At 41.8% G+C, this 14,925-nt stretch overlaps 2 protein-coding genes and 1 pseudogene across 2 annotated transcripts; 1 reads left to right on the top strand and 2 right to left on the bottom strand.

Moving 5' to 3' along the window:
- Positions 1-1,686: 1,686 nt before the first annotated feature.
- LOC141829780 (putative inorganic phosphate transporter 1-4) lies at positions 1,687-3,084 on the bottom strand (annotated as a pseudogene).
- Positions 3,085-5,495: 2,411 nt separating this feature from the next.
- LOC141829410 (putative inorganic phosphate transporter 1-4) lies at positions 5,496-7,363 on the bottom strand. Its single transcript, XM_074716872.1, has 2 exons — positions 6,730-7,363; positions 5,496-6,663 (listed from the first exon to the last, which is right to left on the bottom strand). Exons 1-2 carry the CDS (start codon positions 7,308-7,310, stop codon positions 5,631-5,633), a joined length of 1,614 nt encoding a protein of 537 aa, XP_074572973.1. The 5' UTR covers positions 7,311-7,363; the 3' UTR covers positions 5,496-5,630.
- Positions 7,364-11,759: 4,396 nt separating this feature from the next.
- Positions 11,760-14,121, top strand: LOC141829237 (putative inorganic phosphate transporter 1-4). Its single transcript, XM_074716661.1, has 3 exons — positions 11,760-11,842; positions 12,251-12,879; positions 12,946-14,121. Exons 2-3 carry the CDS (start codon positions 12,389-12,391, stop codon positions 13,976-13,978), a joined length of 1,524 nt encoding a protein of 507 aa, XP_074572762.1. The 5' UTR covers positions 11,760-11,842; positions 12,251-12,388; the 3' UTR covers positions 13,979-14,121.
- The last annotated feature ends 804 nt before the right edge of the window (positions 14,122-14,925 follow it).

Raw genomic sequence — 14,925 nt, 5'->3', positions numbered from 1 at the left:
ATAGGTTAGAACCCTAGAGACGTTGAGGGGTGAGGGGGGCGGCGCAGTGGGTGGGTGAGGAAGATGATTAAATTAATCAAATTGAACATGTTTAGGGCACCGGTTAGGAAGATGATTAGATTAATCAAATTAAACATTTTTCAAATAAGCCCATTTAAATTTTGGAAGTTCAATTAGGTTCCTAAATTTTTAAAAAAATAACTAAATAATAATAGCAACTTTGTTTAGACTGGTTTTCCATTATGGTGTAATACAAGTCAGTTTATGTTTTTACCTAAACATTTTAATCAACACATGCTGTTTTGAGTTGGGTTGATTCCGTATATTATATCGAATTTTACATATGATGTTTTAGATGTATCAAAAATGTGAGTATAAGAAAAATTGTACCAATATGTATTTTAGTATCGAAAATTCGATATACTAAATTGCAATATATTAGATGTTTAATTTGATATAAATTTCATAGCATTTATATTGAAACACTCGTTATATTTAAATTTTAATACAATATCATAAATAAAAATCAAACAAATTGAATTGATAAAATATCTATTAATTTAATTTTTAATATCAAATTAATTTAATTGTGATGTTGATTTTTAAAATTCAATAGGGCAGTGTTGTTGAAATTAGAATAAAGTTAATTAATTAAAAAACTAATTACTAAAAAATTTTATATAACAAAGATATATATATACAACTAATAATAAAACTTTTTTATATATATTTAAAAAATATAATAGAGATGAAGTTATAGTTATTTTTTTATAAATAGAAAATATTAATCGATTCTAAATTATTAAATCATATAAATAAAATTTAAAATTATTATAAATAATATAATTTTAAATATTTTAAAAATTCATTAATTCTTTGATTCTAAATGGTTTTTTTATTAAAATTCATCATAAATCATGTTGATTTCCAAATTTTAATATGGTATTGATTTTCAAAATCTTAAATTCAATATCATAGTGTTTGGTTTTTGAAAATCAACACTACAGTAATACAGTTTTTGTCCAGTTCCATTGATATTATTGATTTATTCAATTTAATTGAATTAAGAGTTTTAAAATCTAAAATAGATCGTATTATTCAAAAATAAACCTATTTTTAAAAATAAATAAAATTTTAAAATAACCAAAATATAGAAAAATAGTAAATCGCTAATTTTGAGCAATTCATGCAGTTTGATACCCAGAAGGGGCGCCTCGCTCCTTTTTATCAATAAGCTTGCAAGCGTCGAAAGAAGCACGATCTAACTTCTTGAACTGCGGAACAAAGGAAACAGGAACAAACTAAGACAGGAACCCTCTCTTGTTTCTATCTGATGAAGATTTTTTTATTTTGCAGAATGATTTGTCGTGTAGTCATTATGCCATTATATTATTCAGAGAGCAATTACAGAAACTAGATTCTCTCAATTGGTCAACTCCTAAGGATCCAGAGAGATATATATAATACAGAAGCCATGTGCCGTTTGATAACCATGCCTTAACTTGATGCATGATCAAACTCCATGAACAGACATCAGAACTTGCACTGCACAGCTCCAATGAATCGAACACAACTTGGAGAGTTGAAAAAGAAGGCCTGTTTATTTATATTATCACACTGCTATCTCTGCATAGGAGCGACAGACTACCAAGTCTTAGTTGTTTTACGACGAACACCGTCCTAAACTGTTGTGTTTCACGAAATGGCAAAAATCCTAAACGGGCATTGTTTTGCTGGGAGCTGCAGTGGCTTCCATCTCCTGCTCGCCCTCGTTCTCGCCGGACATTTCCTCCAGAGACTTCCCCTTCGACTCCGGCACCAAGAAAGTGAAGAGGAGGCCGAGTAGGTTGCAGGCGGCAAGCACGAAGAGCGCGTTCCGGACGCCGATACCGGCCGGGTATCCCTTGTCGCGCTTCGCAGGGTCCCTGCTCTGCGCCGCGTACTGGAACCCGAACGCCACCACGATGGCCCCGGCCTTCCCTGCCGCCGCCGAGATACCGTGGCACGTCGACCGCAGACGCGCCGGGAAGATCTCCGCAGGCACGATGAACGTCGTACTGTTCGGCCCGAAGTTGGCGAAGAAGAAGGTCAAGGCGTACATGAGGACGAAGCCGATGTGGTTGCCCGGCGTGGTCCAGTGGTGGTAGGGCACGGCGAGGGAGAGCATGAAGACGGTCATGAAGACGAAGCCCATGACCTGGATGGTGAAGCGACCGATGATGTCGATGAAGGCAACGGTAAACCAGTAGCCCGGCACGGTGCCGCAGAGCGCGATGAGAGTCTGGGCGCAGGCGATGCGGTAGACTTCCTCGATGGCGTTCATGGTGGCGGCCTTGGGGATCCAATTGATGGCGCTAAAGATGTCCTTTTGGAACAGGTTCTGGCAAGGCGGCGCGTCGAACCTGTTTGATAGAATGCGTGTGAGGCGATATCAACTAATAGTAGAGAACTATTGAAGAAGACGGAACCTGCTATTGAAACCGGCAGAGAATATGAGGGCGACGATGCCGCCGGTGAGGATGCCGAAGCCCTGCATGGCAAAGACGGCGGCGATGAAGGTGCCGCGCGTCTTCTTGTTGGCGTATTCAGACATGATGGTGGCGGAGAGCGGGTAGTCGCCGCCGATTCCGAAACCGAGCCAGAAGCGGAAGAAGCAGAGCGTGGCCATGACGCCCTTAGCGGTGTGGCCGAAGGAGAGGCCGGAAGCCACGGAGCAGATCCGGAAGCCACGGAGCAGATGACCATCAGCATGAGAGTCATGCCGTACACCTTCTTGCGGCCCAACTTGTCGCCGAGCCAGCCAAAGAAGAGCTTGCCAGAAAGCGTGCCACAGAAGGCGACGCCGTTGACGGCGGCGGAGATGTTGGGCGGAAGCGTGCACGGCTTTTCCGAGGTCGGGTCGAAGTAGTAGATGCGGCCGAGGAGCTTGGTGACGAGGGAAATGCAGAAGAGATCGTAGGCGTCGGTGAAGAAGCCCATGCCCGCGACGATGATGGCGGTGAAGTGGTACCACTGCGTCTTCGCCGCGTCCAGCTCGTGCAGCACTTGCAGGTTGTCTCCTCCTGCCATTGCTCTGCTCTGCTCTGCTTCTTCCTCAGTTATGAATTTATCCTTCCTTCTCAACGCACAACTGCACAAGATTAGCAGAGGCAGTCTTAGCACATACATACAGAACAGAACACGAGGAAGAACAAATAATTCGGTCACCATGACAGAGACCACAAACAAAAAGTTGTTACGATGGTGGAGGAGGTTGTATTGAATGAGAACGCCGTCCACGGCTCTGATACCACTGATACAAAAAGAAAGGAGAATAACGCAGGAATGAAATGAAATAAACAGCCTGCCATTAACTCTAAATTATTAAATCATATAAATAAAATTTAAATTGTATTATAAATATAATAATCTTAATTTTTTTTTAAATTTATTTGTCTTTCAAATTTAAATTAGAAGGGTTCTTTTCATTAAAAAAATCATCATAAATCAAGGGCAGTGCTATGATGATATGAATTTATTCACTTAATCGAATTAAAAATTTAAAAATCAATACTAATCGAATTATCTAAAATAATTATATTTTTAAAAAATAATCAAAATACCGAAATATCTTAATTAAAAAATAAATAATTTATTAAAGAATTATTTGATATTTCAATATATATTAAAATATTAAAAAATAATACATTATTTATAATATCGTACCAAATAGGTTAGAAGCGTGAGGGGTGGGGCGTAGTGGGTAGGGCAAAAATAACTAAATAGGTCACTGGTTAGGAAGATGATTAAATTAATCAAATTGAGCATGTTTAGGGCACTGGTTAGGAAGATGATTAAATTAATCAAATTGAGCATGTTTAGGGCACCGGTTAGGAAGATGATTAGATTAATCAAATTGAACATTTTCAAATAAGCCCATTTAAATTTTGGACGTTCAATTAGGTTCCTAAATTTTAAAAAAATAACTAAATAATATAACCTACTAGAACCAGCAGGAAAGAGGAAAACGGAGAGGAAACAATGTCAATTCATTGGCACTGTTGCAACTCGAAAAAGAGAAGAGCACAGCTCCGGCGGACAGAAGGCTATGCCAATGCATGCCAACATTACAAGAAACAGTACAAATAGCAACTTTGTTTAGACTGGTTTTCGATTATGGTAAGTAAGTATATGTTTTTACCCAAACTTTTTAATCAACACATGCTGTTTTGAGTTGGGTTGATTCGGTATATTATATCGAATTTTACATATGATATTATATATGTATTTTAGTATAAGAAAAATTACACCAATATAGTATTGAAAATTAGATATACTAAATTGCAATGTATTAGATTTCAATATGATATAAATTTCATAGCGTTTACATTGACATACTTGGTATATCTAAATTTCAATACAATATCATCTGTAAAAATCAAATAAATTGAATCAATAAACAAAATATATACAACTAACAATAAAACTTTTTATATATTTATTTGAAAAATATAAAAATAAATGTTTTAAATAGAAAAAATATAATAGAGATGAAGTTATAGTTTTTTTATAAATAAAAAATATTAATCGATTCTAAATTATTAAATCATATAAATTAAAATTAAAATTTATTATAAATAATATAATTTTAAATATTTTTAAAATTCATTAATTCTTTGATTCTAAATGGTTCTTTTTATTTAAAAAATCATCATAAATGGTGCTAATTTTCAAATTTTAAGGTGGTATTGATTATCGAAATCCTAAATTCAACATCATGGTGTTGGTTTTTGAAAATTAACACTACATTAATACAATTTTTTATCTGATTCAATTGATAATATTAATTTATTCAATTTAATCAGATTAGGAGTTTTAAAATTGAAATTAAATGTATTGTCCAAAAATAAACCTATTTTTTGAAATAAATAAAATTTTAAAATAATAAAAATATCAAAAAATAGTAAATCATATATCAATATTGATATCCATATCGAAAAGCTTGATACAATATAATACCATATCTAAATTTTTGATATATTGAAATTTTCAGTAGACATCGATCAATATATCAAAATTTTTGATATTTTATCACCCTTAATTTTGAGCCGTTCACGCAGTTTGATACCCAGAAGGAGCGACTCGTTCCTTTTTATCAAGCTTGCATTTTGCAAGCGTGGAAAGAAGCACGATCAACTTCTCGAACTGCGGAACAAAGACAACAGGAACAAAGAAAACAGGAACAAACTGATGAAGAATTTTTTATTTTGCAGCATCATTTGTTGTGTAGTCATTATGCCATTATATTATTCAGAGAGCAATTACCGAAACTAGATTCTCTCAATTGGTCAACTCTTAAGGATCCAGAGAGAGATATATAATACAGAAGCCATGTGCCGTTTGATAACCATGCCTTAACTTGATGCATGATCAAACTCCATGAACAGACAGCAGAACTTGCACTGCACAGCTCCAATGAATCGAACACAACTTGGAGAGTTGAAAAATAAGGCCTGTTTATTTATATTATCACACTGCTATCTCTGCATAGGAGCGACAGACTACCAAGTCTCAGTTGTTTTACGATGAACACCGTCAGTGAGTATCGAAAGAGAGACTAAACTGTTGTGTTTCACAAAATGGCAAAAATACTAAACGGGCATTGTTTTGCTGGGAGCTGCAGCGGCTTCGGTCTCCTGCTCGCCCTCGTTCTCGCCGGACATTTCCTCGAGAGACTTCCCCTTCGACTCCGGCACCAAGAAAGTGAAGAGGAGGCCGAGTAGGTTGCAGGCGGCAAGCACGAAGAGCGCGTTCCGGACGCCGATACCGGCCGGGTATCCCTTGTCGCGCCTCGCAGGGTCCCTGCTCTGCGCCGCGTACTGGAACCCGAACGCCCCCACGATGGCCCCGGCCTTCCCCGCCGCCGCCGAGATACCGTGGCACGTCGACCGCAGACGCGCCGGGAAGATCTCCGCAGGCACGATGAACGTCGTGCTGTTCGGCCCGAAGTTGGCGAAGAAGAAGGTCAAGGCGTACATGAGGACGAAGCCGATGTGGTTGCCCGGCGTGGTCCAGTGATGGTAGGGCACGGCGAGGGAGAGCATGAAGACGGTCATGAAGAAGAAGCCCATGACCTGGATGGTGAAGCGGCCGATGATGTCGATGAAGGCGACGGTGAACCAGTAGCCCGGCACGGTGCCGCAGAGCGCGATGAGGGTCTGGGCGCGGGCGATGCGGTAGACTTCCTCGATGGCGTTCATGGTGGCGGCCTTGGGGATCCAATTGATGGCGCTAAAGATGTCCTTTTGGAACAGGTTCTGGCTGTAGAAGGCGATGTCGAGGAGGAACCAGGTGGTGGTGGTGCCGAGGAGGTGCATGCCGTGGCGCCGGGCGAACTCCCTCGAGAAGAGTCCGAAGTTATTCGCCTCCTTCGAGGTCAGCTGCTCCACCTTTTCCTGCTCCTCCACGATTTGCACCTGTAGGACCCTCGACATATCGGCGGCCGCCTGCTTCGCGTTCTTCGCCACCAAGGCGGTGTACCGCGCCGTCTCCGGCATCTTCATCCGCCAATAGTAGGTCAGCACTGCCGGCGCAGCGCCGAGCATGAGAATGATTCGCCAGAGGTAATCGGCTTCGGGCACAGTCGAGCCGGCGCGGTCCACTGCATAAGGCGGCGCGTCGAACCTGTTTGATAGAATGCGTGTGAGGCGATATCAACTAATAGTAGAGAACTATTGAAGAAGACGGAACCTGCTGTTGAAACCGGCAGAGAATATGAGGGCGACGATGCCGCCGGTGAGGATGCCGAAGCCCTGCATGGCAAAGACGGCTGCAATGAAGGCGCCGCGCGTCTTCTTGTTGGCGTACTCAGACATGATGGTGGCGGAGAGCGGATAGTCGCCGCCGATTCCGAAACCGAGCCAGAAGCGGAAGAAGCAGAGCGTGGCCATGACGCCCTTAGCGGTGTGGCCGAAGGAGAGGCCCGAAGCCACGGAGCAGATGACCATCAGCATGAGAGTCATGCCGTACACCTTCTTGCGGCCCAACTTGTCGCCGAGCCAGCCGAAGAAGAGCTGACCTGAAAGCGTGCCACAGAAGGCGACGCCGTTGACGGCGGCGGAGATGTTGGGCGGCAACGTGCCCGGCTTTTCAGAGGTCGGGTCGAAGTAGTAGATGCGGCCGAGGAGCTTGGTGACGAGGGAGATGCAGAAGAGATCGTAGGCGTCGGTGAAGAAGCCCATGCCCGCGACGATGATGGCGGTGAAGTGGTACCACTGCGTCTTCGCCGCGTCCAGCGCGTGCAGCACTTGCAGCTTGTCTCCTCCTGCCATTGCTCTGCTCTGCTCTGCTTCTTCCTCAGTTATGAACTAATCCTTCCTTCTCAACGCACAACTGCACAAGATTAGCAGCGGCAGTCTTAGCACACACAGAAAACGACGAAGAACAAATAATTCGGTCACCGTGACAGACACCACAACACTTTTCAAGTGCTTGAATCCAACAAAAAGTCACGTTTGATTAGAAACTAAGCTCTCAATAATTTAAAAAAAAAAAGATTCCTCCAGAGCTAATCAAATTTCAAACACATACAACATCTTAACTAGGATCTTCCGATCACGCTTAAAATCTAATAAAAACAGAGAACATACGAAAAGGACACAACCCACACCAAAGTGAAATATCTACAAGACTGAGCCGTCAGCACAAGGAGCAACAGGAATAAGCGAGACGGCATAAAAACTTCAGCATCAGTTGCAGACACGCAAAGCAAAAGAAGTTAAACTGAAAGACCACATAACCATGAAATTAGATCTCTTCTACTGAAGTGCAATTCCGACGTATGTGTACCTGGTCTCTGCTTGTTGGGATCAGGGGGAGGACGAAGGCGTGGAGAAGAACGCAGAAGATGAGTAGTGTAGGGAAGAGGAAGGGGCGAGGTGTTAAATAGGCGTTGGGAAATGCGCAGGAGAAGAGGAGTCGGTGTGTAGTTGAAGTTAATTAACATTTAGGAAGGAGCACAGTTCGATTTGATTTGACTATCTAATCAAATAAATAACATTAATTTTGATCGAGTTTATTTCCTTTAAAGCCCTAAATTTTTTTGGTGTATATTGCTATGCTGCGGCTCGTATCTTGCGCGACTCGTGTGCACTCCTCTGATCCCTCGTCACTGCCCGTCGCTGCCGCTTCGTCGTCCGGCCACTGTCGGCCGCCGCCTCTGGCAAGATGGAAACGCGACTCACGGGCCCACCGCCTGGCACCGGATTCCGATCAGATAGTGGTCGGAATCCGATGAATTCGATCGGAAATCAGTTGCCAGTGCCGAGCGGCCGTTTCCGACCAAATCGTGTCGAAATCTAGCCAAATTCCAGCCGAATTCGTCGGATTCTGGCCACTTTTCGACCGGAATCCGACACCGGACTGTGCGCCGGCAAAGTGCGAGTCCATCGGGCGTGATGCTGCCGCCGGCTGTGGCCGGACGGCGATGCAGTAGCGGCTGGAGCAGGGCTGGGTCGGAGTGAGAGCGCACAGGAGCGTACGAGGCGGAGTGCAGGGTAGCAAAACTCACTCCATGGTTATATTTGTTGTCGTCTTTTAGGTCATGGTGGTCACGATCGCCATTGTGTTAGGAATAGGTCAGATTCATCGGTCTAAATTCAATGGACTGTCCTAGCTATTGAGCCTTCATTCTGAGCATTATCTTTTGGAGTCAACGAATTCGGTCGTCGCGACGCAGACGCAAGTCTGCTCCACCAATTAGTCAACCGCCGAAAAGAGACGCCAATTTGACTTTTCTTACTTTCATCCAACAAAAATATCCCAATATAAGATTAGCATCCAATTAAATAAATTCCTTTTTCGGAATTAAATTAATGGCTGGTGAAGAAATGACCAAGACCTCTATTCGACTTGTCAACTTAATTGGGACCGAACCACTGACTAATTAGACGAAATCTCCAGCAAAAAAATTCCTCAATTTGGACTAAGATGTATATTAGATTAATCATTTACATTCCTTCTATCCATAAATGGAAAAAATGCTCATTAAGAGTGTCGAAGATCCACAAAGATTGTGTGTAAAATTTAAGCACCAATAGTTATTTAGTCTAATGATAAATGAGTGATTTAGATTTTCCATTAATTTATGAATTTAAAATTCATTTTCTAAAACAAAACATTTTCTAATAATAATAAAAAAGAGCTAGTTATTAAGTCCCTTTTGTATTGTTAATTGCACATTGTGAACTTGTCAACATTGTCATCATTCGAGTAGTCAACTTATTTAATGGATATCATTTTCCTCCATGCTTTTCAAGTTTCACAAGTAAATCGAGGGCTTCCACATCGTTCTCAACTTCCAAATTAATGGAATCAACTTATTAAAAAGAAGATTAAGTTATTCAAATCATAAATTTACAAGTTAAAAAGTTCCTTTTTCTTATTTAAAAAAAAGATATTTAAATTTTGTAAATAATACTCAAATTCTCATTAAAAATTTTATAGATTTATCTCTCCTTTCTGCGTGATCTGATTGTGATAGTCTTCATCCGAAGATAAGGTTATTTAATTTATTGCGTGACTTTGTTATTACAAATCTCTTATTTCTTTTCTTCAGTGCTTTCAACTTGTGGATAAGTACTCATTTACCATTTTTCTCAACCCAAATTGATTTGCTTAATCGTAAACCCAAATAAATCATTGTATTTTTCACTTTTAGGACCATAAATTAGTCGAGTCAAGTTAAATTTTATGATATTTAAATTTATTTAATAAAATAATCAAGTCAAATCAAGTTATTGAAATAATTATTCAAGCTTAGCTTGAACTCTTTATTATAAACTTGAGCTTGATTCTAACTTAGTTTGAGCTTGGCTTGAGTTTTATTCAAGTTGCTAAAGGAGTTTTATTTGTTTAGATATTATCAGACTTTCGATTCAAACTTATATGATTATTTGAAACTTTTATATTTATAATTTTTTATAGTTGATTATTGAATTTGATAATATAAATTTATTTATTTATTTTAATTTTTATTATTTATTTAGTATATTGCTAAGAGTTTTATCAATAAATATAGTTCAAAAATATTGTTCATGAATATTATTTATAAATATCGTTCATGAACATTAATTCAGGACATTAAAATAAGCTGAACACATACATGATCAAACTTATTTATTTAGTTTAACAAGTTATTTTATTCATTTAATTGATTTTATGTATATTAATGAACATAAATAAATTTTTATTAAATTAAATTTTATCAAATTTATTCACGAACATTTGATTCATTTACAATCAACTTTAATCTTTCAAAAAATATATATATATAATCGTTAGATTTCACATTGTGTGATGTCTCAGTATCACCCGTCGTGGAAAAATTATGGAGAAAAGTGAGGGTTGCTGTGATATCAGACACAATTCATTAGCGTGGTGAGAATTGAGAGCTAGCTCCTAATTGACAGATTTTGAACAATGTGCCATCCAAATTTTTTACCAATAGATGTACATCAATTATACGTCCATATCCGTACTTTATAAAGTCAAATACAGTGACAATCATACCTTCAAACTTCCAATATTAAGAGGCTTATATACATTCTGTTTTCTTTATCACAGTGCCATTTTCCAATCCTAACACAAAGTCTTCCCTGGATCTCTTTTTCTGAATCAATTCAAGCAACAGGCTCGGAGCTAGAATCTAACTAAAGTTGAGGTGATTGGAGGAGAATGTAGGACGATGCCAATTTTGATGCACTGACTTAAGGTCAAATGAGACAACGAGGCATGAAACCTTTGACTTTGAGCAGTGTTTAGTTTGTGGAGATCAAGCTGTGTGTACCTTTAGGCTTATCTCCATTCATGAACTAGAATGCAATCGTAGATCCCAAAAGTAAAAAAGAAGAAAGCATCTCCAGCTTTAGACTTCAAAAGGTATTGGAAAATTCTTATTATATATATAGTTCGAATCTTTGGTGATTAGTCAAGATAAGAGGCTTGACTTTTGATGCATATGATGATGATGATGATGATAAAGGAGTATAGCATGCAATATCTCGAACTACCTTTATTCATTCGAAGCTCCAAAGTAAAATTGTCCTGCAGCTTGGCTTCTTCTTCTCGTCCTTGTGTGAAGATAAGCGTGCACGTTTAGTTTGCAAATCTTGGACAGTGCAATGATGCATCGCATTTCTCCAGTAACGAAAAGATCTAAGCTTATCTGATCACTTGTCTGTCGTCCATTACGTGCAAGGAGAAGATTGCTTTTGTACACAGTGGCTCATAAACATAATTTGAGTTTAAGAACAGAGTCAACGATGCGAACTCAGAAGTGCATACAGTGCTGAGATGAAACTCCTGTAAATCTGCGATATAGATATTGCATCATACTGACCACAAATCAGTCCATTGCAAATCTTTGGAGTCTGTCACTTGTCAGAGGAACGCATGGGCAGCCAATCTACTGATACGGAAAGGCAAGTGCATGTCTTGTTGGGCAATAAATGAGGAGGGAAGAAATGACCATCACTTATTCCTCATTCATTGTTTGTCATTTCATGGCTTAACTTGACATTTCCATTACCATATTCCTAACACAATTGCAATGACTAGTTATTGCATGATGGGAAATCATCATGCAAAGTTGGGCAGCACGTTTAAGTTGCATTTTTCAGGTTAAACTGGAACTTACTTCTTGCCTAAATGTTAATTAAGTTAATTGCTTGATGCCTCCTCTTTGCAGCGCATTTCCCAACGCCTATTTAATACCTCGCGCTTCCCCTTCCCTGAGACCATATCGACTCATCTTCTGCGTTCGTCTTCACCTTCATCTTCCCCAATCCCAACAAGCAAAGACCAGGTACGCGCGAATCGAATTACACTTCAGTAGCCTCCTCCAACTCGTGCACTTTCTTCAAGAGATCTAAGCTTTCTCTTCCAGCTTAATTTCATGGTTATCTGGTTATCTTCTTTTGACTTCTGTGTCTCCGACTGATGCTCAAGGTTTTTTTTATTTTTTTATTTTCTCACGACCCACTTCTTTTCGGATGTATGCTTTGGGAATCTGGTTTGGATTCAACTTTTTTTATGTTTTTTTGAGTTCATGGTTCTCTGTTTTTATCAGATTTCAAGGTTATTACGTGACAAAAGATTCCAGTGAAGATATTTTGTATGTTTTGATATTAGATTGACTCTGAAGGATGTAAAGAGATTTGTTCTGCGTCGTGTTCTGTATGTGTTAAAGACTGCCTCTGCTAATCATGTGCAGTTGTGTGTTGAGAAGGAAGGATTAACTGAGGAAGAAGCAGAGCAATGGCAGGCAGGAGGAGACAACCTGCAAGTGCTGCACGCGCTGGACGCGGCGAAGACGCAGTGGTACCACTTCACCGCCATCATCGTCGCGGGCATGGGCTTCTTCACCGACGCCTACGATCTCTTCTGCATCTCCCTCGTCACCAAGCTCCTCGGCCGCATCTACTACTTCGACCCGACCTCTGAAAAGCCGGGCACACTACCGCCCAACATCTCCGCCGCCGTCAACGGCGTCGCCTTCTGTGGCACGCTTTCAGGCCAGCTGTTCTTTGGCTGGCTCGGCGACAAGTTGGGCCGCAAGAAGGTGTACGGCATGACTCTCATGCTGATGGTCATCTGCTCCGTGGCTTCTGGCCTCTCCTTCGGCCACACCGCTAAGGGCGTCATGGCCACGCTCTGCTTCTTCCGCTTCTGGCTCGGTTTCGGAATCGGCGGCGACTACCCGCTCTCCGCCACCATCATGTCTGAGTACGCCAACAAGAAGACGCGCGGCGCCTTCATCGCCGCCGTCTTTGCCATGCAGGGCTTCGGCATCCTCACCGGCGGCATCGTCGCCCTCATATTCTCTGCCGGTTTCAATAGCAGGTTCCGTCTTCTTCAATACTTCTCTACTATTAGTTGATATCGCCTCACACGCATTCTATCAAACAGGTTCGACGCGCTGCCTTATGCAGTGGACCGCGCCGGCTCGACCGTGCCCGAAGCCGATTACCTGTGGCGAATCATTCTCATGCTCGGCGCTGCGCCGGCAGTGCTGACCTACTATTGGCGGATGAAGATGCCGGAGACGGCGCGGTACACCGCCTTGGTGGCGAAGAACGCGAAGCAGGCGGCCGCCGATATGTCGAGGGTCCTACAGGTGGAAATCGTGGAGGAGCAGGAAAAGGTGGAGCAGCTGACCTCGAAGCAGGCGAATAACTTCGGACTCTTCTCGAGGGAGTTCGCCCGGCGCCACGGCATGCACCTCCTCGGCACCACCACCACCTGGTTCCTCCTCGACATCGCCTTCTACAGCCAGAACCTGTTCCAAAAGGACATCTTTAGCGCCATCAATTGGATCCCCAAGGCCGCCACCATGAACGCCATCGAGGAAGTCTACCGCATCGCCCGCGCCCAGACCCTCATCGCGCTCTGCGGCACCGTGCCGGGCTATTGGTTCACCGTCGCCTTCATCGACATCATCGGCCGCTTCACCATCCAGGTCATGGGCTTCTTCTTCATGACCGTCTTCATGCTCTCCCTCGCCGTGCCCTACCACCACTGGACCACGCCGGGCAACCACATCGGCTTCGTCCTCATGTACGCCTTGACCTTCTTCTTCGCCAACTTCGGGCCGAACAGTACGACGTTCATCGTGCCTGCGGAGATATTCCCGGCGCGTCTGCGGTCGACGTGCCACGGAATCTCGGCGGCGGCGGGGAAGGCCGGGGCCATCGTGGGGGCGTTCGGGTTCCAGTACGCGGCGCAGAGCAGGGACCCTGCGAAGCGCGACAAGGGATACCCGGCCGGTATCGGCGTCCGGAACGCGCTCTTCGTGCTTGCCGCCTGCAACCTACTCGGCCTCCTCTTCACTTTCTTGGTGCCGGAGTCGAAGGGGAAGTCTCTCGAGGAAATGTCCGGCGAGAACGAGGGCGAGCAGGAGATGGAAGCCACTGCAGCTCCCAGCAAAACAATCCTCGTTTAGGATTTTTGCCATTTCGTGAAACACAACAGTTTAGCACGGTGTTCATCGTAAAACAACTAAGACTTGGTAGTCTGTCGCTCCTATGCAGAGATAGCAGTGTGATAAAATGAATAAACACTACTCTTTTGAGTCTTATTTTTCAACTCTGCTACTTGTGTTTGAGTCATTGGAGCTGTGCAGTGCTAGTTCTGATGTCTGTTCATGGAGTTTGATCATGCATCAAGAAAGGCACTGGTATCAAATGGCACGTCTTCTGTATATATAATAACAGGATCCTATCCTTGTTCTGGGGAGTTGTCTTAATGAGAGAATCTAGTTTCGGTCATCTACTCTCTGAATAATGTAATGCATACTGACTAAACAGCAAATGATGCTTCAGATAAGTAATCATCATCATAAAGAAATCATCATCAGATAAGAATCTTCTTTGTTGCTTCTGTTTTTTTATTCCACGGCCCAAGGAGGAAGGTGCCCCTTCCTGGTATCTTGGTCAGAATATAGCCATATGATCCACAGCTCAAGGGTAACAAGGTACTCAAACTTGATCGACAATGGCAACAGTCCACGATAATATTGACTTTATGTTGTCTCTCAATAATAAATTCTCCTTTTTTTTTATGCATTGCATGATATTTTATTTACCTTTGATAGCTATCTTGTGAGATAGATATCTTGAATTTAAGAAGGGGTAAACAAGTATTTGTGTGCATTGGAGAAAATAGAAGATTAGGAAAAAGTTTTGCACCATAACCTATGAAACAATGAAAAGAAACTTACTCTCGAGTTTATAGCATTTAGATGGTTTTAGTTAAACCTCTAACTCGATTTAGATTTACACACTTTTTGAATTTTGTATTGAAGCATGTTATAAATGTTGCAAGTGTTTATCATGCTTAGATAATGATGCGGCGGGATCCCAAATGGTATTCCGTGGTAGCGAAGATCTT

Source organism: Curcuma longa, chromosome 5 (genome assembly GCF_044706935.1).
Source record: "Curcuma longa cultivar G26 ecotype Majalengka, Jawa Barat chromosome 5, ITB_CL_G26_1.1, whole genome shotgun sequence".
Taxonomy (NCBI): Eukaryota; Viridiplantae; Streptophyta; class Magnoliopsida; order Zingiberales; family Zingiberaceae; genus Curcuma; species Curcuma longa.
The sequence above is the reverse complement of the archived record's forward strand: the minus strand, read 5'-3'. Positions and strand labels throughout refer to the sequence as shown.

Coding starts and splice junctions, on each gene's coding strand:
- LOC141829410 (XM_074716872.1), bottom strand. CDS start 7,310: ATGGCAGGAGGAGACAAGCTGCAAGTGCTGCACGCGCTGGACGCGGCG. Junction 6,664..6,729: donor TCTGCCGGTTTCAACAGCAG/GTTCCGTCTTCT, acceptor TCTATCAAACAG/GTTCGACGCGCCGCCTTATG.
- LOC141829237 (XM_074716661.1), top strand. CDS start 12,389: ATGGGCTTCTTCACCGACGCCTACGATCTCTTCTGCATCTCCCTCGTC. Junction 12,880..12,945: donor TCTGCCGGTTTCAATAGCAG/GTTCCGTCTTCT, acceptor TCTATCAAACAG/GTTCGACGCGCTGCCTTATG.